Genomic DNA, 26271 nt, shown 5'->3' on the forward strand with positions numbered 1-26271 from the left:
GGAAGGCTATATCAATCCTACTCACTGACAAATAATCCGGCAGGGCTTCTGTATTGATCTGCACAAAAGAGGAATACATGAGTACAGTACTCCACTCATGCACATCTTCTGAACTAAGGACGTGAGACCAAAGGACATGCAGGAGAGAAGATGTGGCACTTTGCAGCAGCACAACATCTCTCTTATCTCCTGACTCAGGGTTTGAGCCCAGGCCATTGTAAAAGGGAGGCAACATAATGCGTGCCTGCTGCACCCATGCACCAAAGCATTATCCCACTTGTGTTCGGAATTGAGGGCTTCTTACCTGCAGATGCTGTAAGGGGTGAGAAGCACAACCATGTATGCCTACTGTGTTGATGTTTTGGCACAGCATACTGTGTTGCCCGCAACGCTCTGCCCGACGCCACAAGGGCACGCCGTTCGTGGTCGAGGAGGCGTGTGAGGGTCTCGCAGGGCGCTGCACAGAAAAGCACAGAGCGGCAGGCAGAGCGGTTGCTCCCATGGGGCTCTCCTGCTTGTGGAATGAACTACACTATGCACACCAGCCGGGTGTGATAGCAGCATAGGTACTTTATGAAGAATAATACTGTATCTTGTTAACAATAACAAGACTATGGGCCTCATTACGGGTCTGGCGGTAACCCTGCCGGTAAAACCAGTGGGTTGCCGCCAGACCCGACAAAAATTGCCAGCACCTGATTTCCCAGTAACACCAACCCCGGTGGCCGGGAAGTCAGAAGCCGGTAATTCTGTTTGTCCCCATTCCCATTGAGTCCAATAGGACTCAATGGGAATGGGGACCAAGGATGCAACGTCACCGTTAATAACGGTTTTGGTGCTTCCATGAAACTCTGCGGGCGGGTCGGCACCTGCCCGCAGAGTCATACTGTGCCGGTCTGGTAACAACAGTGCCGGCACAGTCGTAAGTCAACTTTATGTGTAGAAATACTCATTTCTACACATATCTCTCAGGCATATTACCTCCATGTTCCTCTTCCTTGTCCCAGTACCTACTTTTAAGGTATCAGCCTCTTTGACAGAAACCCTTCAGGTGTCGGCATATGAGGAGGGTCACACAGCTTGCAGACTTAATTGCTGCTGTAAACACGCTACTGGTGTAATAAAAATGCTGAAGCCAGGTCTGCAGTCAGCCACTTAATTTATAAGCACTCTGTGTTGATTTCATTGAAGTGCTGTTAAGCACAAGCATTGGCAAAGCCAACAGTTTTGGCTTGTGTATAATATTAGGAACTTGCCGGGCACTGCTTAGATGCCCAGATACTGCCACATTTTGCACCTGCAACTACCAATGGGCAGTTAATACCAATACGACTGTGCCTGACAAGTGCCTTTGCCATGCCTACAAAAAAGCCCAAACTGTTTGCATTGCTAATGCTTGTTGTATCAGTGTGCTCCGTCTTGTCGATGTTCCTGTTGCTGTCTGTCACAAACACACCTTGTACTCACCGACTTTCCTTATGTATTGCTGTTTGTGGTTGTTTTTATTAGTGCCTCTTTGATGGAAATTTGTATTTGAAAGGTTGCATTTCTTGATTTATGTAAGGAATCTGTGGTGGTATATGATGAGGATGTATCACTTTGTTGAAATTACTGTTCACACTCTTTCTTGAATATAACATTTTGACAAAAAAAGTGTAGAACCTAATGGAGGAAGTCTTATGTGGTGTGTTGAAGCCCTTCAATCCGTAGGATGGGTGAAATGCACAAGGGTGGTTCATAAACTCATAGATGTGGCACCAGGGACTGTAAAGCTTCATATCTTGGTCGGCTGGAGAACACCTGGACACAGTAGCGTACCGAGCGGGTGCTGAGGGAGGGCACACTGCCACCCCACATGCTCTTTTGATAGCCTGACTGGGACTTTCTTATGTGGGCCACCTCTCCTGTTAGGCACCGCAATGAAGGTGCCCAAACGGGAAAGGTGTCCCCCTGGCAGGACAATGTGTGCTGAGTAATTCCTGCTCAGCACAGTAATTGTCCTGGCAGCAGGACACCTTACTCTTTCCGAAGCCTCTGCCAGGATAATGTCCCAAGGAGCTCCAGGCAGCAGCAGAGGGGCTCGCAAGTTGCTCTGTGTCAAGAGCATTTCAATGTGAACCATTAGGCACTAATGGAAGAGAGGGTGGACTATTAGCAGGAACATTTGTCCATTTAGAAATGTGCATGGGAGGGAATGATCAGGTGTGAGACGGTTGCATATTGCTGCAGGCTTTATGAAATAATGAGTATGGCTTTACCCAAGGGGGGTTTGTTAGGCTCACATTAATCTGCATGATGCTATTGTGACTTTGCATGCAGGATGGGGACAATAAAACTAAATCCATCCTCTTATTCCTCAACATATTTCTATAATGATGTATAGTTAAAGTTAATAATGAAAGGGTAGTTTCTTATGTAATGTGCTTTGCTTCCAAGGCATTGCTATAAAGTATTATGTAATGTGTGCAGGTTTACTAGGAAAACAACATCATTCCAAATTGAAGGAAAGGAATGGAAGATCAAACATTTCTCAAATTGTAAAACTACAAATGTGGTCTACATCATTGAATGTCCTTGCGGACTCAGATATGTTGGCCAGACCCAGAGGCAAGTCAACAAAAGAATTGGCGAACATCGCTCTAGGATTCGATGTCGAGTCCACACAGCACCACTAGTCTCGCACTTCATGGAGTATCAACATAATGCGGATGATATATACTGGTGGATTGCAGATACAGTAGCCAACACCACCAATGCATCCAATGCGTTGAACAATAAGGAATCATGGTGGATTTTTAAACTTAAGGCTACTACTAAGGGTCTCAACGAGGTCATGCCAAATACCTTCAGATGACCGGTTAGTCCCTACCCCTTTCACTAAACTCGTGGGGGGACCCACCACTTCTTTTCCTTCACACAAATAGGACAGTCCACTATGTGGCTGTACTCGAGCAATATGCCAGGTGTGCTATCAACGCCTGACCGCACAAGTACACATCATGTCCTCGTATTGTTAGGTGCTTTACATTTTCTATAAAGTGGAGCACTAACTAGCAATGTGCTTCCTTATGTACCATTCGTGAAAATGTACACGCAATCATTTCATGCAAAGCAATTAATGTTATGCACAATAAGAGTTTATTTGCTAATGGGTTTCATCCTGTGCCAACCTTGTCTTTCCTGCATATGCCATGGTTCACTCCTATTTGGTATCACTTGTACATATATATATACTGTATCATCATACGCACAACAATTGATGCTGAGCATATTTACTTTCAGTTTTGAAATGCTTGTGTCACTGTCTATTTTGTAAACAACACGCAGCCTACAATCATTGCGGCAACAAACTGCCTTACTATTCAATCCATAAGAATCTACCAGTATATGGGGGATGTACATCTGTGCCCTCCGTAATCGCAACCAACATCTTCCCTATTCAATATTCCCATTCACAGCCCACACGATAGAAGCTCTGATTCCACCCCACTCCTTTAACGCCATATTACGCTTCGCATAAACTGTTCGGTTACCATGCCAACCCTTGGACCGACATGGTTTGCGCATGTGCAGGGGAACAGACACTTCTTACCTGCGCCTGCGCTGAGCGTACTTGCGACGCAGCTCTGACTGTCTCTGTTCCGACGCCGGCTCTCGTAGCCGACCTCCACAGCCCAAGAAAGCGATCGACTCACTTTTCGGACACATAGGTAAGAGCGCCCTGCAGGGCTTGCCACGAAGGAGCCGGGGGTTTACCGCCCCCGCCATGGAAGCTACCCATGTCCTAAGCTCCTGTCTTCTCACGACGGCACGATCCAACCCAACACGGGCGGGCGCCTTCCGCCCCTTGCTTTCAGAAGTCTCATAGCATCAGATTTTTCTGAATCTCTTTAGAGCGTCTTCTTGATAAACTGTACCCTGGTTTCTCATTTCCAGGGCCCTGCAGCCACATTAAGGCGCGGCAAAATTCACACCCCATAATCCTGGGAGCCCCACCAATATGTGGACCACCGCCTGATTGCCTTTTACAAGCATCATTCATAAGGTCCTCGCACAACTGAACACAGCCAAGAATCTCCAAACGGCTGCAGGACTGTGCCAACAGGTACTTGTATGTCAACTGTTTTAGTCAAGCATTCCACTACACATTAGTGACTACCATTTATTTACTCATACATATATGCTTTCTGTGTTTTTTAAATATTTTTCCCAATACCCAAGTGCATACAGCACACCAGTTACCTAGCGGCAGAAATCCCCTCCTACTGCTTGAAGAGGTCCCCCACTCATTTTTCCCAGTCCCCTGGTACCACCAACTGGAAGAAAACACCACTTTCTGATTACTGTCCAGGTCAGTAACCAAGTGCCAGCAAGCCAGTGGACAATGACATATTGTTCACTCACATGGTCTCAATTAGATTTTATTGCATGCCAGTATAACTAGCATCAAATTTGAACCTCCTAGACGAGCGCTACAATATTTTCTGAGCCCATTTCCCTCTTTTTCTTTTCTTTCCTTTGTTTTCCATATAGGGGAGACCAAGTCAAGGCAAATGAAGAAGGCTTTCCGCCGAAACGTCACAGGACTACATCATTTTGAGGGCTTTATTCCCCCATTCCCGCTTCACAACTCGATCCGTTTTTAGTCGTTGACCAACGACTAGGTCCCTTTCCTTTAGGAGCCAGTAACAAATCTACCCAGTCTCAGAAAGAAAGAAAGTCTTTTCTCTGACACATGGTCTGGACTCCACACATCCCACATAGGTGTTTGCCTTGTGTTTAAATAATACACCATGTTTCGCTGCATCCATTGCACATCTAGGCAAATTATCGATTGTGCATTCATTTGCCTTGTTTGTTAATTTCCCTTAAGCTTTTGCTATCTTTTCTTTGTTGCATTTGTTTAATAAGATGACTGTAATTTGATCCTTATGTACACCAGAAAACGAATTAGTTTCATGTTAGACTTAAATGCGGGAAAAAAATTCCCCCTGCATTCACTGACAATGGCTAAATAAAAAGCTACAGTGCACCTTTCAAGGGCTCCAAAGCTCGTCTTTTTTGTATATGTATGACAGTTAGCTTAATGAAATAGCTTTTGCCATACTAAGCATGCTGAATAACTTAGCCTTGACCAAAATGTTTAGGTCAAGAGACTAAAAGTAAGTGGCAGGGCGCCATCCCTTTCGTTTCAAGTATCATTAGCTCTTAAGTCCTTCCACTTGTTCATGAGCTGACCCTCCAGTTACATAGATAAAGTATTATTTAAGCAGATGAAATACAAAGGGAAACATTAATAAAAATCTATATAAACTAAAACTGTGAAGAAGTGCTCAGTTGCTTAAATTGTCCACATCCCAGTTTCACCATTTAACCAAAGTGTGTGATCCTGGGCAGACCATGTAATCAGACTGTGTCTTATCTGCAGCTCTGTAAGTGATTCACTTCAAAGCTTTAATATATCATGCTGTTATTATTTTTTAAAAGCCTGACTTGCTCCATATATAACAATGCAATTTAGGTATTTTGCACCAGAAAATTATTTGCCACTTGGCTTACTTATGACAACATATTCTAAAGTCAGTTGCATGGCGCCTCCAAGTATCAAAGACTGTTGATGCTCCTTGCGATTTGCTTTCTGTGAAGTAATTTCTGTTGGTGCAATCCATATGCAAATGAGTTGATGTGTATGTATTTTGCCCCACAGCGCCTGGACAGAGCTCTAATAGATGAGTTACCTGCATCTGTAATGATTCTGCCCTTTTTCATTTTTGTTGTCTTAAAATGCGAGATGCCACTAGTAATGTTACCAAAAAAATAGATTGGGGCAGGGGTGGGCGGTTTGTGGGCGCGAATGAGAACGTGGCTGTCCCCCTCACCACATCTTGCAATGCTGAATACTCCACTTACAGGATAATATAGGGAGGCTTTTCATAAGATGTAACTGTCTTTTTTTTTTTAACCTTTATTTTATTTTGCTTGACACTGCATAGAGGGGTGCGTAGGGGGTACATACATCAACTTTTACAAAGATCATACAAAAAACCATGTACTTGCAGTAATATACATCTTCATGACAAAATCATATCGCTGAGATGTAACTGTCTTGTTATTATCACAAAGCGCAGCTCGACATTTCATGAACTGTAACGAGTCATTAATGGCTTCAGTCGAAGCCTCCTATTTTAATGACAAGTTAAAGTTTATGCAATGCCGAGCTTCGTTCCGTTGTGGGTATAGATTAATGACTGTTTATTATTCTGAGAGAAAGTTTTACATCAGCAGCTTCCTCAGGGACAGCCTCGCGTTTTAATGCAAAGCTTTCTCTCAGAATGAACAGTGTTTTTATCTATTACAGCAACGTGCTGCGCGGTGCTCTGCTGCTTATGTCTGTGACAGCTCGGAAGAGGTGCCACTGCTCAGGCGTAATACAGCCAATCAGCGATGAGCCGAAGGCAGCCGAAGGCCAGGGGATACCGGATCGGTATGGGATACCAAATATTACAGAACACCACCAACTCGCTCGCACTCTCGCGAGAAGAGGTAGTAGCAGTAGGCCAATGAAACATCCCGCCAGCATGAGTTAGCACCATCACGTGACATGATATCACATGAGGTTCTTGTGAGACTCAAATGTACGCGTGGGTTTGTGGCCAGGTAGTCGTTAGTCCCATTCAAGAAACGGACCATAGTGTTATAATCTGTGATTGTGGGCTGTCATTACTATGGAGCGTAAATGGAGTGGAATGCATGCGCCTGCAGGAATGCATTGTATGATTTGAGTGCGTGCGTGCGTTCTAAAGAGTCAGTTGATGAGTGCCCGCCGGGTGGGAAGCCGGTGTCTGTTCTCCTATGAACTATCTTGTACTTGGAGACCTTAAAGACTTATAAAGAACTCATCTTGAGTGCGGAACCTACCTTATTACACTGGCGTGCGGAACCTACCTTATTACACTGGCAACAAAGAGTCAGTTGATGAGTGCCCGCCGGGTGGGAAGCCGGTGTCTGTTCTCCTATGAACTATCTTGTACTTGGAGACATTAAAGACTTATAAAGAACTCATCTTGAGTGCGGAACCTACCTTATTACACTGGCAACGAGGTTCAGGGCTGCTACGGAGGGGGCAGCACTGCACCCTTCTCCGGTTCGAACATTCCACCCGGCGGGCCAATGTCCGTAGCGTCTTGCCGTATTACACATAGCAATGCCCGCCTACTCCTCGTCACGTGACATTGACTACCTACGTCATCATTGTGATTTTTTGGTGCTGTGAAGCGGTTCCGAGCAATTTCAGTGAGCGGGCAAACTCTGGTTGCCGGTTGTATGGTATCCTGAGATTGCCGCACATAGCCTCCCTCATGCTGCCATGGGGATGCAGGATACCATACAACACCGGTTGCCGCTCAGAAAAATGACATGAGACAAGAATAAGTCGAACGTCCCAGGGTCCTGGAGAAACGTTCCGCCCACCCCAACCGCTGATAGCTAAAGGCACACAGAGTCTAGTTGGACTTGGACCGACCGACAGCCAGAGCCTTCCCGTTTCTCTCTCACTTAAAGTGCTCCGGAGTCCGGAAACGCTTCATAATATTTGCTCCAGAAAATCACACGGGTGACGTCAGGAAGAGGAGGCGGGTTGTTGCTATGATCACCCTTCCAATATGGCCATCGTTTTGGAGCTATTGTCTTTCTTCGACTTCCATTACTAGGGTAGAGGGCAGTATGAGTGTTTCCAGTGGCAGGGACAGCACAAGAAGCCAGCATGGCTGCGGTGCGTGCGTCTTGGCTACATTCTGGTGAGCAGTCCGAAGGACATCCTGCTTTGCTGGGTAAGTTTGCTGGATTGTTTAAGACCTACGCTCGTACCCGGTATTAAAAGGCAGGCCCTTTCAACTCTGTTACAAACATTGGGGTGGGGCGTGTTTCTTAGCCAGCTCGTTTCTGCAGTTCCTTCTCCTAAAGGACTCCAGCGTTATAAAACTTGATTGCTATCACCCGTGCCTCTATTCAAGTAGTTTTGAACTATTTGTTATGGGATAGGAGCTGGCCATGTACGTCGCACCAGCTCTGGGGCGCCAGCATCATGAGGCCCAGTGCCTCGGAGGATTGCAGGGTGGGGGCTTCGCATAGCTCCCAACCTTTTTTGTCACCAAGGCGGGTGAAAACACCCGACTTTCTTTTTGGCGGGTGAGAGGCCCATAGAAGTGAATGGGCGTATGAGGGGCTTGGCAGAGGGCCCCATGACAACGTTGCCTGCAGGCCACAATAATAGACACACACTCAGTACATGCCGTTATGGAGTCTGCAGCCGTTCTCCCCACGTACGATTCTTCTTACTGATAGATTTTTATCCATCAGCGGTGATGCCGAGGCGTGAGCCTCATTACTCCATCTTCTTGGGTTGAGTATGTAGTCGTGGGTTAGTATTCTGGACTGCCAGCTACAAACCCTTTATTAACCTGGGGTACAGACAGCCACCATTGCTTGACACTCACAGATAGCCACTGGTACCATATAGAGCACCCCTACCAAATGCAGGAGCACAGCTTCACATCACTGTCCTGTACTGATACTCCTTTAAGCATGTACGTACCATGCAGGTTCACAGCATCAAAACGCATGTTTACTGAGTCCTCTTAAAGCAGAGGCAGGGATGCAGGAGACCAGTTCATCTTCCATGATTGTCTGTTCAGGAGTCACTTCCCGGGTCCAGGTCCATTGATGTTGCAGTTGAACAACCGGCAAAGCCGCACATTCCAGGGGCCACATCGGTGTAGTCCCTTGACATTACGGCGGTGCCCCGAAGCGCAGTTCTCTGGGGCGTCAAGGGCGCACAAGCACTCATGATGAGCTGCAACCCATACTCTGCCTGTTGCACTGCTTCTCGATGTCGGGTGGCAGGGCTACATGGTTTAGTTGGACACCCGTTGTTGGCTGAACTTGGGGGAGGGGGGGGCGAGAGGGGCAGCAGATACTTCCCCCAAGCTCACGTTGACCTGGTGTTACGACGGCGTGGCATGCAGGGTGACACCACTGGCAGGCAGTCCAGGAACTCTTGTGGCACAGTGTTGCTGGTGCGCAATGAGATTCATCCTCTCGGCGTGCCTGGCAGTGTTTAGCGCACCTTATCCCTCAGGCACAGCATCGTTAATGAGGCACACCGGGCACAGGTCGCAGCGCACTCCAATGTCATGGCTTGGAGCATGAGGGTGGAAGTCCTACTGTATAGGCGTTGTGGTCCTTGGGGCGCTGGTGCCGTAGCTTTGCTTTGTTGCGCTTTGGGATCAGCCGCTGGGGCGCCTCTGGCCTAGAGCTGCTATCTCCATTACTACCAGGCATCCTGGGACCTTGCTAGGACACTTCCCGATGCCGCTCTGGATTGGGGCACTATGCTTTCAGTTCACCGCCTGTCAGCCCGGGGTCGTGCCAGGACCTGTCCTGTTGCTGCTCCAGGCCGGCTGGAGCACTTCCCTACCGTTACCGCCGTGCCTGGTACCTCTGCTGTTCCTGCGAGAGCACTGCGTCAGATCACCGTAGGAACTCTGGTTCTTCATCTGGTGCGGCAGATGCCACGGGGGTGTATGCTGGATCCTCCTCCTGTCATTTGCTACCACCTGGAGCCGCTTCATCTGCCTGGCCACCAGACCCAGAATCGCTGTGGGGGGTCCCAGTGGTTCTTGCTACCGCTGTGGTGGATGTCATCAGGGTTGCATGCTGGATCTACCGTCTGCAGCATGGCTGGACCACTTCTCCCCCCTATCCCCCGGTAAATGTTGTTTCGTTTCGCGGCCGCGTCCTTCTTGTCTCGGCGGCCAGGCTTCTTGATGTGGCTGTCGGGGTGTCACCAGCCAGCTCCCTCATTCGCAGCATGGCGGGGCTGCCATGTCTCCTCTTTTATGCGGCGGCAGCCGCTGGGCGTGCCCCTCTTCACAGTGGAGGTAGCTCACCTTGTTCAAGCGGATGCCGGTGAGTTTGCGGCAGGCTCCCTCCCTGGCTACACAAGCACCTTCCATGCAGAGGGCCGCGGCCAGGGGCGGCCTACAATCCGGGTTCGTCCTCGCCACTCACGGTGGGGGGCAGCTCACCTCTTCCATGCAGCGGATGCCACTGCACGATACATCACAGCCGAGGCTGCATTTCTTCGTGGCAGTGGCCGCTCAACTTCTTTCCCCCTCTTGGGGCACTCGCTCCTTCTCCTTTGCGGCAGGGTGCCACGGGGTGTGCCACACTGCGGGATGGCCCCGGCCTTCACCATGGCACATGCAGTGGGGCGCAGGCCAATCCTGGCTTTCGATGAGGGTCGGTCACCTATTTTCCTTCTTCACTCAAATGAGGGGCATGAACGTGCCTCGCGGGGCCCGTCAGCTCTCGTTTTCCTCAAGGAGATGCTGACTTCCTCGTCACCAGTGTTATGGGGTAGGAGCTGGCCATGGACATCGCACCAGCTCTCCCCGTATGACACCAGTATCATGAGGCCCAGTGCCTCGGAGGATTGGAGGGTGGGGGCTGGCCATGGACATCGTACCAGCCCCACCCAGATGTGCTATGGGATGCCAGCACATAGTAGTATTCAGTACCTCGATGGGTGGCAGGTCTGGCCCTGCCAGCTCAGACAGACCCCGACTGTCGTCTAGACAGAGGGCCCCATGCTATTGTGGCCTGCAGGCCCTGCTGGTTCAGGGTGGGCCTGCAGGCCACAATAATAGACACACGCTCAGTACATGCTGTTATGGAGTCTGCAGTCGTTCTCCCCACGTGCCTGCAGGATTTTATTAGCTTGGGCCATGACAAAGTCATGGCCCATCTTTAAAAGGGCAATACACGGCGGGGGGGACACATCCCCTTAAAGGGGAAACACACAAGGGAGGGTTTACTACACAACACTATCCATAGGTAGACAGTTTTCATTTGGAAAGGTCATGTGGCTCCTTTCTCCAAAAATCTTTCGGGGATCCCTACCTCAGAATTATTTAATTAAAATGGTGCATAGTTATCTACATGTTGGTCATGAACGCTGTGGAATCTGTTGTGACTGGCTTGTGGGAACACGAGCCAGACAGGCAGTTTCTGGGGGCACCCACCTTCTAATCAAATTGCTGTATGCACACAGACTTGGACAGTTGCATGGATCACTCTGATTGCTGTGATCACACGGCTAGCCAGTAGTTGTTGGGGGGCCTCCCAGGCTCACAATGGGACTGTGGTCACACAGCATGACAGTAGCCTGTGGGCTCCCAGGTTACACATACTGATCGGGGGAGACCCAGATCAGTGTTGGCCTTACCATGGCGATGGCGTCAGCCTGCAGGCCAGGGTAGCAGGGCCATGTTCACAGCCAGTGTGCTGGAAATGGAAAACACGTATGTCGGAACGACCGGAACCCTCATTTCTGGGGCAGGGCTTTGGGAAGGAGGGCATGGCTAAGGGGTGGGGCCCGGCCAGATTGCAACACCTCCTATATAGAACCCAATTCTTGTGATTTGCATAAAAACAAAGAGCATTATGGGAACAACATACTGTCTGCGGTTGTAAATGTTAATCAATAGCAACCCTACCACTAGACTCCTCTCAGAAATTGAGTCTGATGTCTCACGCCTGGCAAGAAGGTTGGGTAAACGATGACGAAAAGACCTTACTGACTAAGAAACATCCCGTTTTGCCAGCCTTCTACCTACTGCCTAAAATGTATGAGAACGTCCTAGCTCCACCAGGAAGACCTATAGTCGCAGGCATAGATTTAATACTAGAACCCCCTTTCAGTGTATGTCAATATTTTTCTACGCCTTTTCATCAGTAAAATGCAATCGTACATACAAGATACAGCATAGATGATTAAAAATCCTGAGTCATCTTAAAATTGAACAAGAAGACCTTTTGGTTACACTTGATGTAGAATCTCTCTACACCAGCATTCCCCAAGTAGAATGTATTAACATACTTACAATATACCTTGACCTAAGAACTAACCTCGAACCTCCGACTGCATTTCTCCTTGAGTGTACCAGGCTTGTATTGATGGAAAACCTCTTAATCTATAAAAATACATTCTACTAACAATGTCACAGAAGCAGCATGGGGGATAAATTTGCCCCTGATGTGGCAATCTTTATATGGATATGTTTAAAAAACAATCCATCTACCATGAGAACAACACATTTTAAGAATCATCTGCAGTGCTGGCATCAATATATAGACAACGTCTTTGTGATATGGAAAGGCACAGAGAAGACTTTACAAGAGTTCCTTGCCTGGCTCAACGCCCAGAACAACTCCAAGTTCACGGTGCACTATGATGGCATAATCAGCATACCTTTTCTGGACTTAGAAATCCTACAAGACCAACATCAGCACCACCCTATACAGGAAACCTACATACAAAAACACACTTCTGGCTTTCTCAAGTTTCCACCCTGCAGGGCTCAAAGAAAACCTGCCATACGGCCAATTTTTAAGGTCTTAGACGCAACTGCACGACTCTAGCTGATAACGAGATCAAAAACAAAGAACTGTCAGGCCACCTTAAAGAACAAGGTTAACCAGGATATGTCATACGCAGAGCACGGAAGAGAGCTAAGCATACAAATAGAGATTCCTGTTTGTCTCCATCTCCCAGAGAAAGAACTGCTGATAAAATCACGTGTGTCACCACCTACAGCCCCCTCAGCAACTCTCTAAGAAAAATGATATTACGCCACAGGGACACTATCCAAACAGAAACCTTTAAACCAGACAAACCATGTTTTGCTTTTAAACGCTGCAGAAATCTTAAAGATTGCCTAGATTGCCTCTTACGAAGGACCTGTACAACCAGCAAGTACCCAATCCACCCTATGGAATCTACCTCCAGTCCAGGGACATTACAGGTGTGGAACATGTTCCGTCTGCTGTTTCACTAAAGATATGAAAGACATTGACCTGAATGGAAAAACATGGAGTTTTAATACTTTCACTAATTGCAGAACAAAATGGTTAGTGTATGCGCTAAACTGCCCTTGTGGCTTGATATATGTAGGGAAATGCAAGCGTGAAATACGCCAACGCATATGTGAGCATAAATCCTGCATAAAAAACCAAGTCGAAGATAAGCCCATGGTAGCACATTTTAAAGCCATGAAACATAGTCATCAAGATCTGTTTTGGTTCATATTCTAGACAGCTAGAAATCAATTTCGAGGAGGCAATCGTGACTGTATGCTACGAAAGCTTGAGCAAAAATGGATACATCGTTTAGATTCTGTCAAAAACGGACTTAATGTTTCTATAGAATGGAATCTCTTCTTCAACTGAATACAGTTGTCTCAGCTGTTATACCAATGCCCACACTAGTCTGCCATTATTTATTTACACTGTTCTCTCTGCATTGATGAAGTTTATATTTACTGTGCATGCCTTCTGCATCCTTTTGCATGTTGTTGTCATTTGCTTGCCCAGCCTACAACGTTTTTGCATTCTTTGCATAGTTTTCTTCTTTTTTTTAAAAAAAAACAGTGAATTGTACCATGCCTCCTTGTTTGTCAATTAACACCAAATGTAAAAATCATCTCCATCAGCCTATATGCGATGCTCTGGTCATTAGTACATTCTATCATAATATGTAATAGGATGTACACTTTTTTGGTTTTAGTCACTGCACCAAACTGACGCCAGGGAATGCGAGTATATGTGGGACCACTACAGCCCCACTAACGATGCATAAATCACTAATGCACTACAATTGACACATTTATAGATAGGCAAATTGTGACTAATTGCCATCTGTGTGCCTGGTCGTTTCTCTTCTAGGGCTTTAAACTATAATAGCTGCACTATATATGCCCCGTTACTAAGTTAAAAACTCTAATCAAACAGATACAGCTCCTCTCGTGTCACCTGTTTGTTGCCAATAAAGTTGAGTTTGATCTTGAAATCGCTTCTCCTGACACTGTGCATGCACGCACATCGAGCCACTGATCTTACTGGGCGTGCAGATCATCGGACCCATGGTAAGCGCATTTCAGGCCCTTTAAACACTAAGTCTTGCTTGTTGCCCCAGTGCTACTTTCTGTAAATACCCACCCACTTTCCCAGTAAGTCTCTTTATAGACACTGCGATCTCTTAGACCCACGATCACGCCGAATAACGCTGCTCACGGCCTGTTGCCAAGCAACCTGGTGCTTTGTCTGTAACGACCTCTGCATGCTCGTTCGCAACACCATTTCAAGGCTATGCCTGCCTTTAACCACCCGCACATGACCATTAGGCAATTCCATTATGTGTTATGACGTGTCTAGCACTGGGTGTTGTCTGACTCTTAATCCTTGCAATTTAACAGCACAGCCTCATCTGGCTTTCTTCTGCATCTACCAAGGTGCAGCAGCCCTAAATCCTGTTGCTTTTATTCTACTGCAGCATTTCGTTAATCCTTAAGGCGGAATATACCACTGCTACGACTTTGTACAACGGACAGTAATCTCTATGCCGAGTCCCATGTCCTGCTAAATCGGGTACGCCAGGCCAGAGAATAGGACTTTGCCTATTTTCGACCTACTATCACACAATCGAGCCTAATTCTAGCCTCTTTATCCACACTTATCTTCTAAAGCCCCTATGAAAGAGGTTGCTTTTTGCCTGTAAACAAGACAGCATTGAATCATTTCACCTCGAGACGCCACCTCAGCACCCTAGGTAGGTCGGCATCTACAGAACTGCCCCCAACCTTATTTGCAAGGTTCCTGATCGCACTTCTTTTAAAACTAGTTTACTTTTTAATTTTTTAGATGAACAGAGCAATCTGCTGCAACAGGCCCCCCATGTTAACAACACACTATATTGTCCTGACGACAGTTCGGAACATCGTATAAGCAGTGCCACACTGTGATTTTGATGTTAAAATTACCTCTGAACCAGAAACACCTACTTGTTGTGTCGACAGTAGTTACGTACTGCTAATGTTTCAGCAGTACATGCAATTTCACCATTGTTGTTACTAACCCACACAACGCACTGAAGTGTTTGCTTTTCATCTCTGTGCAAGACTAATGGTTTAGTCCCTGTTATTTATCCTTTATTATATGTAACCTTTATTATGAATAAACTTTGTTTTATCTGTACATTTCCCCTTGTTCAGCTATGTGATCTATTGGTTAGTGTATAAGTTAATCTAGCCTTCTGTATTTTACCTGTGCGTCAGAGAGGGGTAGCCTTTTGACCCTGCATTTCTATTTTCTGTTAGATATTTACCCTCTAGAGTCGAAACAAAAAAGAGGGTTTCATCGCCCCCCACCCCTACTTCTAATTATTTTTTACCCAACATGTATCGACAAACCAGATCTATTAAATTAGATAATGTGTTAGTTTTCTTATGTGCTTTGATGGTTAGAGGCTGATGTGGATTGCTCGTCTAGTGTATTAGGGTCAGATTGAAGTATCGACCTATAAACATCATGCTTAATAAATGTTGTGTAGGTGCTGAAAAGGTGGTGGTTGAAGAAAACTGAGTTTTCTTCTATGGTGTCAGATGTATATAATAATGCTGATGAAATGTGGACCATGATGTATCTGCCATTTGTATCGGCTTCTATCTTTAGCATCACAAAGGGGAGCCTCCCCTTAGTTACCAGAATAGAGACCCCTCTTTTCCTGGGGCATTGTGCATGGAACGCATGGCCCACCCAGCCTCTACACAATTAGTAAGATTTTTGCACATCTAAATGAGTCTCCTGTATAAATGTTTTATCTACATGTTTATCCCTCAAATCATGCAGCATTCTGTGTCTTTTAATTGTACTGCCCAACCCTTCTTGGTTAGAAGTGTAACAGTACCAGTGCACTTTGGATAAAAACACATAGTAACCCAACCAATATCATGTCTCATCACACACACTATTGGTGCTATCTTCTCCAACTAAGGGCCCGAAGAGAGTGCGCTAGCCTGGTTCTCAGTCCGTTTTTATCTAATATTCTTCACCTTCTATTCATGTAAGTTTCCAGTACCTTCTCACGTCGTGATAGCAAACCCTTTCTTTAAAATAACATATTGTAGACCAGAACTAGATGTCAAACCAGAAATAAGATTCTGAATTGCAATATTTAGGTTAAAGGCGCCTAAGATAAGAGTTATTGAAACAAACACCAATGAGTTTTTGCTTTGATTTATTCTTAATGAAGATAATTCTGTTAAATAAAATGCATAATTGCATCATTATTTGTTCTTTTTGGTTTAATGTCCGTTTATTGTTTTTTGTCCCCGATATTCAAATTTTCTTGATCTTTGATGCTGTTCAATTTTTTTGTTTGTTATTGGATTCTCATACTACTTTTGTTTTAAGTATCCAGATCCTTTTTATCCTCTTAGTGTGCACATTTGTTTTTGATTCTGTTAATTATTAGATTCTCATGTTTCTTCTGTCTTTAATATCCAGATTCTCTTAATCTATTATCCTATTAGTGTCCAAGTTTTCTTAATCCTGAATTCTCAAACTTCATTCTAAATGTCAAACCTCTGCAAGTGTTTCGCCACTTGGGTGTGGCTCTTCATGAGGTCGAATTGATTGTGACTGATGGTAGTCAGAATTTGTTTTTTAAAGAAATCATTCAATAGTCATTCAATTTGTATGAGTTGTGTTTTTGAACATCTTGTTTTGTGAATGCAGGTAACGTCTTTGGGATCCCCAGTCTAATTTTTAAGACACGAGTCACGCAGGTTCGTGATTGTGTCTGTGCCTGTGCCAGGGCCCAGTGGCGGAGCAGTAGCAATCTACCCGTTTCAATTCCTGCATTTGGTAGCAAACATTTTGTTTGTCCTGAGCCGTCATAGCTTTCTTGGATCACTTTCCTGCACCTTGGGAGAGTCCTTTTGATTTTAGTTCCCATTTTCTTCCAAGGGTATTAGGGTATTGTACTCTGCCCCAGCATTGCATTAATGGCCCCTTCTATTTAGTGCTGGACCTATATCCATGGCGCCCAAGGGGTGTCTCTCTGTTGAAGAGAAAATGTAACCATAGTGTAAATTTGTAATTTTGTATAATGTTATATGTTGGTTTTTTTTTTTTTTGTTGTGTGAAAATGGTAAAGATTTGAAAAGTTGTTATTAACAACTAACCAAATTAAAATAAAAATTGTGCTTCTCTGCCACCTTTCCTTGGGATTCGCCTGGTTCACGGCATAATACGACATCTTGGTGTGCGGTCGCACGCCAATGGTTGCGAGCCTCAGTGTGATTTTCCACATTTTAGGATTGTGGCTTGCAGGTGGAATTTTTCCCAGAAGAGCAAAATAGGTGGAGGCAGATTGTGTAAATCAGAGCTGGTTTGCTCAGTTTAGGTGGCTGCATTGCCACCAACAAACCTATTGAGTAGTCTCCTAGTAATTTGGATGATGGTGGGGGAAGTGAAAAAGGCTGCTGTGGGGCCTACCCTCAAAGGTGGCAGATTGGAGAAGGATACATATTGCAAGCTAATAAGCCTAGCATGAGCGATGGGGAAGCAAGGGTATTCTCTACTAAGACATAATAAAATAGTTGGACAAACTTCGGGTTCATCGTCCTTCTCAGCTTGGTGTGCTAAGGGCAAAGTCAAATCTGTGAATCTCATTACATTTTGTGGTTAGATATACAAGTATGGGGAAAAAGATCAGCATAGAGCAGAGACTCGGGTAGTTACTTAATTTAAGCATTCAGTACTATACCCCACTGGGGATGTGTAGACATGTGAATATCATTGGGATGGTTTTGTGAATGCTTTAATGGCCCGATTGAGTGATTAGGTAGTGGAGGATCCAGGAATAGTATTGTACGTATGCTGTTGCATAAAAGTGTAGCCCGGTGTGCCACGTTTGCACTCTCCATTGGCTATTGATATTTGACTCTTGGCTAGTAGGAACTGTTGTGGTGTGTGTATGTGTAGATTGAGGTGGCAACTGACTTTTTTATGGTTGGCTATTAACTTGCACATTTAAATTATGCACCCTTCCTCCTGCATGTCTTTGTAATGGTAGCTTTCAATATGTTTATCAAATGTACCCCTTTATCCAATTTGCCTTTAAACTAGACCATGCTGTGACCCTAAAGATTCTATTTATCATATTGTCAAACGTATCCCCTGTCCATCCAGGCACCAGAGTTGTGCGACCATAATGAAAGTGTGGTCTCTTTATTTTATTCTGAGATTCTTTGTAGATAAAATTCATTTTTGGCAGAAAGTTTCAAATAAGCTCAATATCCATTTACTGTCTCTAACTTGATATTGTTTAACTACAGCTCAGTTTTCAAATGGGAAGCTCCAGACTACGGAAACCGTGGACTTTGCTTTGTACAAGCATAAAGATGACGGCCACCCCAGAAAGAAGCATCAGAGAATTTTGGTGAGTATTGTTAACTTTGTGAACTGATTTGACTTGTGCCATCCTTTTTAAAAGGATTTTTTCAGGATTCAGATAAGTATTTTAAAGTTGGATGTGAAGCAGTAGGGCTTTCTAGGACACTGAGCTAAGGGCTATGTTGTCCAAACTGTGATTGGTTTGAAGATGCAGCGAAGGGGTCATTTATATACTTGGGAGGTGTGTTGAGGCACAAATTCCTGTTGGCATGTGAGAGGATTTCACTTAAATTTGCATTCAAGCGAGTGCTACTAGGAGTGCTGTCTCACTGTCCTGGTGAGTCCTTAAGCCTGTGTGGGGGTAAGTTATTTTGCTTTACTACAAAGACCTGGGGAATGTAATGAATATAGAAAGGCCACACATCGGAAATGACCGTGAACATGCGTATGCATAACGCTGCTGTACGCAAGGGACATCGTAATAAAATGACAATGAATGCATTGCGACTGCAGAGCGGCACAGTAATAGAGGGAAACAATGCCCTGGCCCAACAAACTGAAATACCTCCTGGGCTAGTAACCTCATTCTTTCCTGTAACACGGATTGAAGTTACGGCACAAATCAATAACATTGAGAGTGAGGTACCTGACTTGCCCTGCTCCAGGGAAACTGGACAGCAGGAAGCAAGCTCCAACCTGGGAGACGTAGACAATAACTCCTTACTGAACCTATGTTACTTCAAGGGAATATGATGGTGTGAGGATACACCCCCGGAGTCACCTAATTTGAACAGTGGCGGGACATCTAGCCCACTCACCAACATAAAGTTAACAGAACACCCTGTACCTGCAGTCATGGACGGTGAAAACATGCCGCACATAATGAAAAAACCCACTCTGCCAGGAGATTCCAAAATAAAATCTACAGAGACTACATGTCAGAAAACTACTTCTCCCACAATACACTATGCTGAATCACGAAGAAAAGCTGCCAAATCACTTAGTTCCAAAACGCATAGTGACCTTCACCTACCGTATTACCTCAGCAGAAGAAAGGCATTCAGAACGGACAGAATATCAGGAGGGCGGGTGGAATCCAATAATAACCAGGGAGGTCAGGTGGGAGAGCCCAGAGAGAAAAGCGAGGAAAGGGTGGGGTTGATTCATGAGAGCACGGAAAGATTGAACACACCTGGACTTGGGAGGGGAGGGGAAGACAGCATTTTTAACGCATGCGTGGATTCAGAGAGGCTGTCTGTTCTTTCTTTATCCAGGGAGAAGGCGAGTGCAAGGAGAAATGGAAGGAGGAGGCAGCAGGTTTTAACTGGGCATACTGATTGCCAGAGCCACAGGCATGCAAGAAGTCCGTATGCGCGAACTCTCGCCGCAGAAAAACGCAGAGTCCCTCTGACAGGGGCTTACTTGAAAAGCACCATTTGGCCGGGATAAATGCTGGCTGTTAGACGACACGGGCATTGATTTATGGACTGTTTACTTTAACGCACGGAACCAAGGAAAGAAAAGGTTACCAGAATGGACATCTCTTTTTTTTATTGAACTTCAGATAGGAAGTCTGAAGCAACGCTTAGTGAGTGCCTTAGGAGGAAAAAGAAGCCCACAATAAAAGGCAAGGACATTTAAAAGACTTCTGTGTTTTTTTCTTTCTTTACATTAATTTGGCCTTAACCCGTGTCACAGCACCAACCCTGATTTAAGGCCTTATTCAGGAAAGTGAAAGAAGTGCTTCCTTGAAAAAACGAAAATCGTGCTTGTGTTGAAAACTGCATTTAAAGTTTTTTTTTGTTTTTTGTTTGTTCTGAATAAAAGGATTTGGTGCATCTTCAAATACGCCTCCCGCCTGCTGATTAACAGTGGTGGCAGCGGTGGGATAAAGATAGCGCCTCGCCAACCACAAAACAATAGAAGCGGTAATAAAAACCTTGGCTGAGGGTCAGCAACAGTTACAGCAACTAATCCAGGTGCAGGGACACCAAGCACAAGTAGATCGCCAGGCCCTGCAGCAGGCAATCCAGGTACAGAATGCCGCCCAAGATCAAGGTAGAGAAGCACTACGAATACTGGGGGAAGCCGTAGCGGCAACAAGAACTCAACAGGCAGTTCCACCCACAGTACTTCAGAAATACCAAACGGGGGATGACCCAAGTTTTTTCTTTGTCAATTTTGAACGAATAGCAAGAGCCGCCCAATGGCCACAAGAGAGATGGGCTTTCTTTCTGGCCCCTTTGCTGACTGGGGTAATGCAGGGAGCCTATCAAGGAGCAAATCCCACAGGGGATACCCCATATGTCGAACTGAAAAAAACTATCCTAGAAAGACTGGGAATGGATGAAGAGTCCTATAGGATCAAGTATCGGGAGACCAGGCTCAAACCAGGAGAGAGCCCGAGACAACTATTTTATAGAATTCAGGACCTCGCAGAGAAATGGTTGCAGCCCAGCACCTCCACCATTGGGCAAATCAAAGACAAAATCATCCTTGAACAATTTGTAGAGGCCATGCCCGGACCTATACAGGGGTGGGTCAGACAACACCACCACCTAACACTACCAGAAGCCATAGACGTAGCAACTGCCTTCCAAAAAGCCGGTACCCCAATGTCCTTCCTGACACCCCAAGTGAAACAAAGCGGAGACGTGGCCACCCTGCGCAATGGGCCTTACAGATCGATATCGGCAGAGCCCAGACCTCGGCCAGAGATCAGAGCGTCCTCAGGTAATGGGGGTCCGAGAACCCCTGGGGGCCCACAATGCTTTGAGTGTGGTGAATGGGGGCACATAGCAAGATTCTGCTCCCGAAAAGCAAAACCAGAACCGATGGAGATTGGAACCATTCAGTCCCAGGAAATCCGAAGACGGCGACTCCCGTACGTGATAGAAGTAACAGTGGATGGACACCCCGCCCAGGCCCTGATGGACAGCGGAAGTCGTCAAACAGCGATCCAGCCCCATGTAAGCAACCAAGAAGATAACCAGGTGAGCGGAGTAGTTGTGAAATGTGTGCATGGGGATGTCAAAGAGTATCCTACCAGAGACATTACTTTGGGGATAGAGGGGGAGCAGATTCCAATAAAAGCAGCAGTGATACCTACACTACCAGCCCCAGTCCTGATGGGTACCGACTTACCCGGATTTGAAAAATGGCTAAAAGAAGCACCGTATTCCGGATCAGAACTGAAGGGGTGCCCACTTCGGGAACGGTTGTCACGGGCACAGAAAAGAGAGAATAAGTGGGGATGGAGGGCAGAAGCCCAGGAAATAGCCCTGATAGATTGGAAAGTAGAGGATCATATACCCTCATTCCGCACCGAAACAGAAACGGATGACTCCCTAAAACGGGCAAGAGAGCAAGCTCATGACACAACCCAAAATACAGGCTCCACCCCATATTTTAGAGAGACGCAGGGTCTTTACTACAGGATAACCAGAGGGGTAGACCACACAGAAAAAGAACAACTATTGGTACCTCTGTCCTATCGCAAGAATTTGGTGCAACTAGCACATGACCACAACACAGGGGGGCACCTGGCAGAAAATATGACTCTGAAAAGACTACTCCTGAACTTCTACTGGCCGGGGATATATGCAGAGGTGGCTAAGTATTGTCAGGAATGTTCCATCTGCCAAAAGACCAGTAATCGTATTCCGCCTCGAGCCCCGTTGCAGAGGATGCCCCTTATTAAAGAGCCTTTCCAACGAATCGGGATGGATATTGTCGGCCCCATAGAACCTAGCAGCCGAGGGTATAAGTTTCTCTTGGTGGTATTGGACTATGCCACAAGATACCCGGAAGCGTTTCCCCTACGAGGTATCTCAGCTAAACAAGTCTGCGACGTCTTGCTCCCATATTACGCCCGAGTGGGAATACCCCAAGAAATAGTGACAGATCAAGCAAGCAATTTCATGTCCCTTGTAATGAAAGAAGTGTGTAAAACATTAGGAATAAAGCATCTGAAAACTTCTGTGTACCACCCACAAACTGATGGACTTGTGGAAAGATACAATCAGACCATAAAACAAATGTTAAGAAGGGCCACAAGTCCCACAGGATTGGGGTGGGACAGAACACTACCATGGGTACTAATGATACTGCCCGACACGCCCCAATCCTCCACAGGATTTTCCCCTTTTGAACTGTTATTTGGAAGGCAACCAAGATCTATTCTGAAAGTGTTAAAGAACACGTGGGAGAATCAAGAAGAGAAAACGTTGTCGGAGTATGTAAATGACTTACAAGAACATTTGGGGCACCTCCGGGAATTTGCACAAGAGAGGTTAGGTCGAGCCCAACTACAACAAGAAAAATATTACGAACAATGAACCCGATTACGCACCTTTAAAGTGGGAGACAAAGTCCTGGTCCTATTACCAACAACTACCAATAAAATGCTGGCACAGTGGAAGGGTCCTTATCAAGTCACAAAAGTCTTAGGACCGGTGAACTATGAAATAGCCCAGCCCGACAGAAAAGAAAAAAACAAAAATGATCATGTAAACCTGCTCAAATTGTGGAGAGAGGATACCCCACAAATACTGTGTGCAGCCCTCTCCGAATTATCGGTGGCGGAACAGTTGGTGCCCAACGCACCCAGTGGTTTACATGATGTGATGGTCGGGCAACAACTGAGTAAGAATCAACTAGCAGAGTTGTTTGGATACCTTGATCCTGTATCAAAAGTATTTTCCGGACTGCCGGGGCGAACCAACCTGGTGTCGCACCACATAAAAACAGAACCAGGCAAAATAGTCCGCCTCAGACCTTATCGGATACCCGAGGCCAAACGGGAAGACATAAATAAAGGAAATGCTGAGACTGGGCACCATCATACCATCCAAAAGCGCCTGGTGCTCACCAGTGGTACTCGTACCTAAGCCTGATGGGTCCACAAGATTTTGCATGGATTTTAGACAATTGAATGCAATATCTCGCTATGAAGCTTATCCCATGCCTAGAATTGATGAGTTATTAGAAAGGTTAGGAGCAGCAACATATCTAAGCACACTGGACCTCACAAAAGGGTATTGGCAAATACCACTGCACCCAGAGGATCAAGAAAAGACAGCGTTTGCAACCCCTCAAGGCCTCTTCCAGTTTACTGTCCTTCCTTTCGGTCTGCATGGGGCACCGGCCACTTTCCAAGCCCTGATGGACCAAATCCTAAGACCACATGAACCTATGCAGCTGCCTACTTGGATGATATAGTTATTTTCAGTACCACCTGGGAGGAACACTTATCCCATCTTAAAAAAGTAATCGTGGCATTGGGAGAAGCCGGCTTGCACATAAACCCTAAAAAAACCAAACTGGCAGCAAACACTACCAAATACTTAGGATACTCAGTGGGTGGAGGAGTGAGAACACCTCTGTTAGACAAAGTACAAGCCATACAACAGCTCCAAGTGCCCACCACCCGGAAAGGGATACGAGCTTTTCTAGGATTTGTGGGATATTACAGAAGGTTCATTCCTCACTTTTCCTCTATAGCTGCCCCATTGACAGACGCCCTCAAAACCAACAAAACGCTAACACTCACCCCAGAAGTAACCCGGTCCTTTTATTCTCTGATCAAACTGATCGCTAACAGGCCGGTTCTACACTGCCCCGATTTTTCCAAGCCTTTCTTTTTACAAGCTGATGCTTCAGGGTGCGGCCTGGGGGCTGTACTATCACAGGGAACAGAAGATGAACTCATCCCAGTTGTTTTTATAAGCAGAAAACTGTTATCACACGAACTTCCATATTCAACCCTGGAAAAGGAGTGCTTAGCCATAAAATGGGCAGTGGAATCTTTACGTTACTATCTGCTGGGTAGAGAGTTCACCATTTTCACGGACCATGCTCCTTTATGGTGGCTAGCAACACAGAAAGATTCCAATCACAGGGTATTGCGATGGTTTCTTACATTACAGCCATTCCGATTTGTAACCGTGCACAAACCAGGAAAATATCAATTGGTAGCGGACTATCTGTCTCGTTCCCTAGATCAGCCCGATCGGCATGATTCCTTGAGGGAGGTATGTGAGGATACACCCCCGGAGTCACCTAATTTGAACAGTGGCGGGACATCTAGCCCACTCACCAGCATAAAGTTAACAGAACACCCTGTACCTGCAGTCATGGACGGTGAAAACATGCCGCACATAATGAAAAAACCCACTCTGCCAGGAGATTCCAAAATAAAATCTACAGAGACTACATGTCAGAAAACTACTTCTCCCACAATACACTATGCTGAATCACGAAGAAAAGCTGCCAAATCACTTAGTTCCAAAACGCATAGTGACCTTCACCTACCTTATTACCTCAGCAGAAGAAAGGCATTCAGAACGGACAGAATATCAGGAGGGCTGGTGGAATCCAATAATAACCAGGGAGGTCAGGTGGGAGAGCCCAGAGAGAAAAGCGAGGAAAGGGTGGGGTTGATTCATGAGAGCACGGAAAGATTGAACACACCTGGACTTGGGAGGGGAGGGGAAGACAGCATTTTTAACGCATGCGTGGATTCAGAGAGGCTGTCTGTTCTTTCTTTATCCAGGGAGAAGGCGAGTGCAAGGAGAAATGGAAGGAGGAGGCAGCAGGTTTTAACTGGGCATACTGATTGCCAGAGCCACAGGCATGCAAGAAGTCCGTATGCGCGGACTCTCGCCGCAGAAAAACGCAGAGTCCCTCTGACAGGGGCTTACTTGAAAAGCACCATTTGGCCGGGATAAATGCTGGCTGTTAGACGACACGGGCATTGATTTATGGACTGTTTACTTTAACGCACGGAACCAAGGAAAGAAAAGGTTACCGGAATGGACATCTCTTTTTTTTATTGAACTTCAGATAGGAAGTCTGAAGCAACGCTTAGTGAGTGCCTTAGGAGGAAAAAGAAGCCCACAATAAAAGGCAAGGACATTTAAAAGACTTCTGTGTTTTTTTTCTTTCTTTACATTAATTTGGCCTTAACCCGTGTCACAGCACCAACCCTGATTTAAGGCCTTATTCAGGAAAGTGAAAGAAGTGCTTCCTTGAAAAAACGAAAATCGTGCTTGTGTTGAAAACTGCATTTAAAGTTTTTTTTTTTTTTTTTTTTTTTTTCTGAATAAAAGGATTTGTTGCATCTTCAAATACGCCTCCCGCCTGCTGATTAACAGATGGAAAATGGGAAAACTAAGAACATCAATTACCACCAATTTAAAGGATACATTGATTCTGCATAAAAACCCTGATCAAAAGGAAAGAGTTACCCCTGTTAGGCTATCAACTTCACCTAATATGTGTCCAGATTTGGGCCCCTCTCTGCCTCTTTGTATCCACTCTTGCCAAGTTGATCAGCTTACGGAAATTCAATCGTCTGTCAACACTACAGTTTGCAATGAAGATCTTGTTCAAACTCTGCGGACGGATAAGCGACATTCTAACCAGGGCTGATGTGAAGTGTGCTATCCCTGCTCGGGCTACGTCCCCCTCCTATAACCTCACTGAGTAATGGCCAAATAAGTGGCACATGAAGAAGGGGTATGGTCGACCATGACTAATAAAGAGGCAACAGGGGAGGAGATTGTGATACTTTCGGGGGGATGGATAGCGGGGAAGGCCCAGCGCCCCCATCTGATTTACCCGACATGCAGAGAGAAACGACAAGCTTGCAAGGACACAAAGAAGCAAATGTCACATACTAAAAAGACTTGCCCCACCGCCTCAGATCTGGCCAACTTGGGGAATAGATCCAAAAGAGCCTGTAAGAAGTGTGCTCATCAGAAAAGGAGATTGGACAAGAGATCTGGCACTCTGATGAGCTGGATACTGCCTAGTGACAAGTCAACAGACAATAATGATTCAGACGCTGAGTCTGTGGCAGAAGTGGAAATTCAGACAGAGCATAAGCTTGATAAAGGCAGGCAAAATGTCTGCTCAACCCCAGATGGAGTGAAGAGAATGAAAAAATGTACATCAGCTGCACCAATCTTTAACATG

The 26271-nt window shown here is 45.8% G+C and overlaps 1 protein-coding gene and 1 long non-coding RNA gene across 3 annotated transcripts in view; one reads left to right on the plus strand and one right to left on the minus strand.

Annotated features, from left to right (window-relative positions):
- LOC138515773 (uncharacterized) overlaps nucleotides 1–7277 on the minus strand; it is a 60521-nt gene extending 53244 nt beyond the window's left edge. For both annotated transcript variants that reach the window (XR_011282165.1, XR_011282164.1), the window contains exon 1: nucleotides 7082–7277. This is a non-coding gene — a long non-coding RNA (uncharacterized lncRNA). The remainder of the gene's footprint in view (nucleotides 1–7081) is intronic.
- POLR1E (RNA polymerase I subunit E) overlaps nucleotides 7251–26271 on the plus strand; it is a 485913-nt gene continuing 466892 nt past the window's right edge. The window contains exons 1-2 of the mRNA XM_069630483.1: nucleotides 7251–7829; nucleotides 18237–18340. Of these exons, the coding sequence (XP_069486584.1) occupies nucleotides 7763–7829; nucleotides 18237–18340 (171 nt within the window). The 5' untranslated portion in view covers nucleotides 7251–7762. The remainder of the gene's footprint in view (nucleotides 7830–18236; nucleotides 18341–26271) is intronic.

The sequence above is a fragment of the Ambystoma mexicanum genome, chromosome 6q, assembly GCF_040938575.1.
Source record: "Ambystoma mexicanum isolate Mex_15411 chromosome 6q, UKY_AmexF1_1, whole genome shotgun sequence".
Classification (NCBI taxonomy): Eukaryota; Metazoa; Chordata; class Amphibia; order Caudata; family Ambystomatidae; genus Ambystoma; species Ambystoma mexicanum.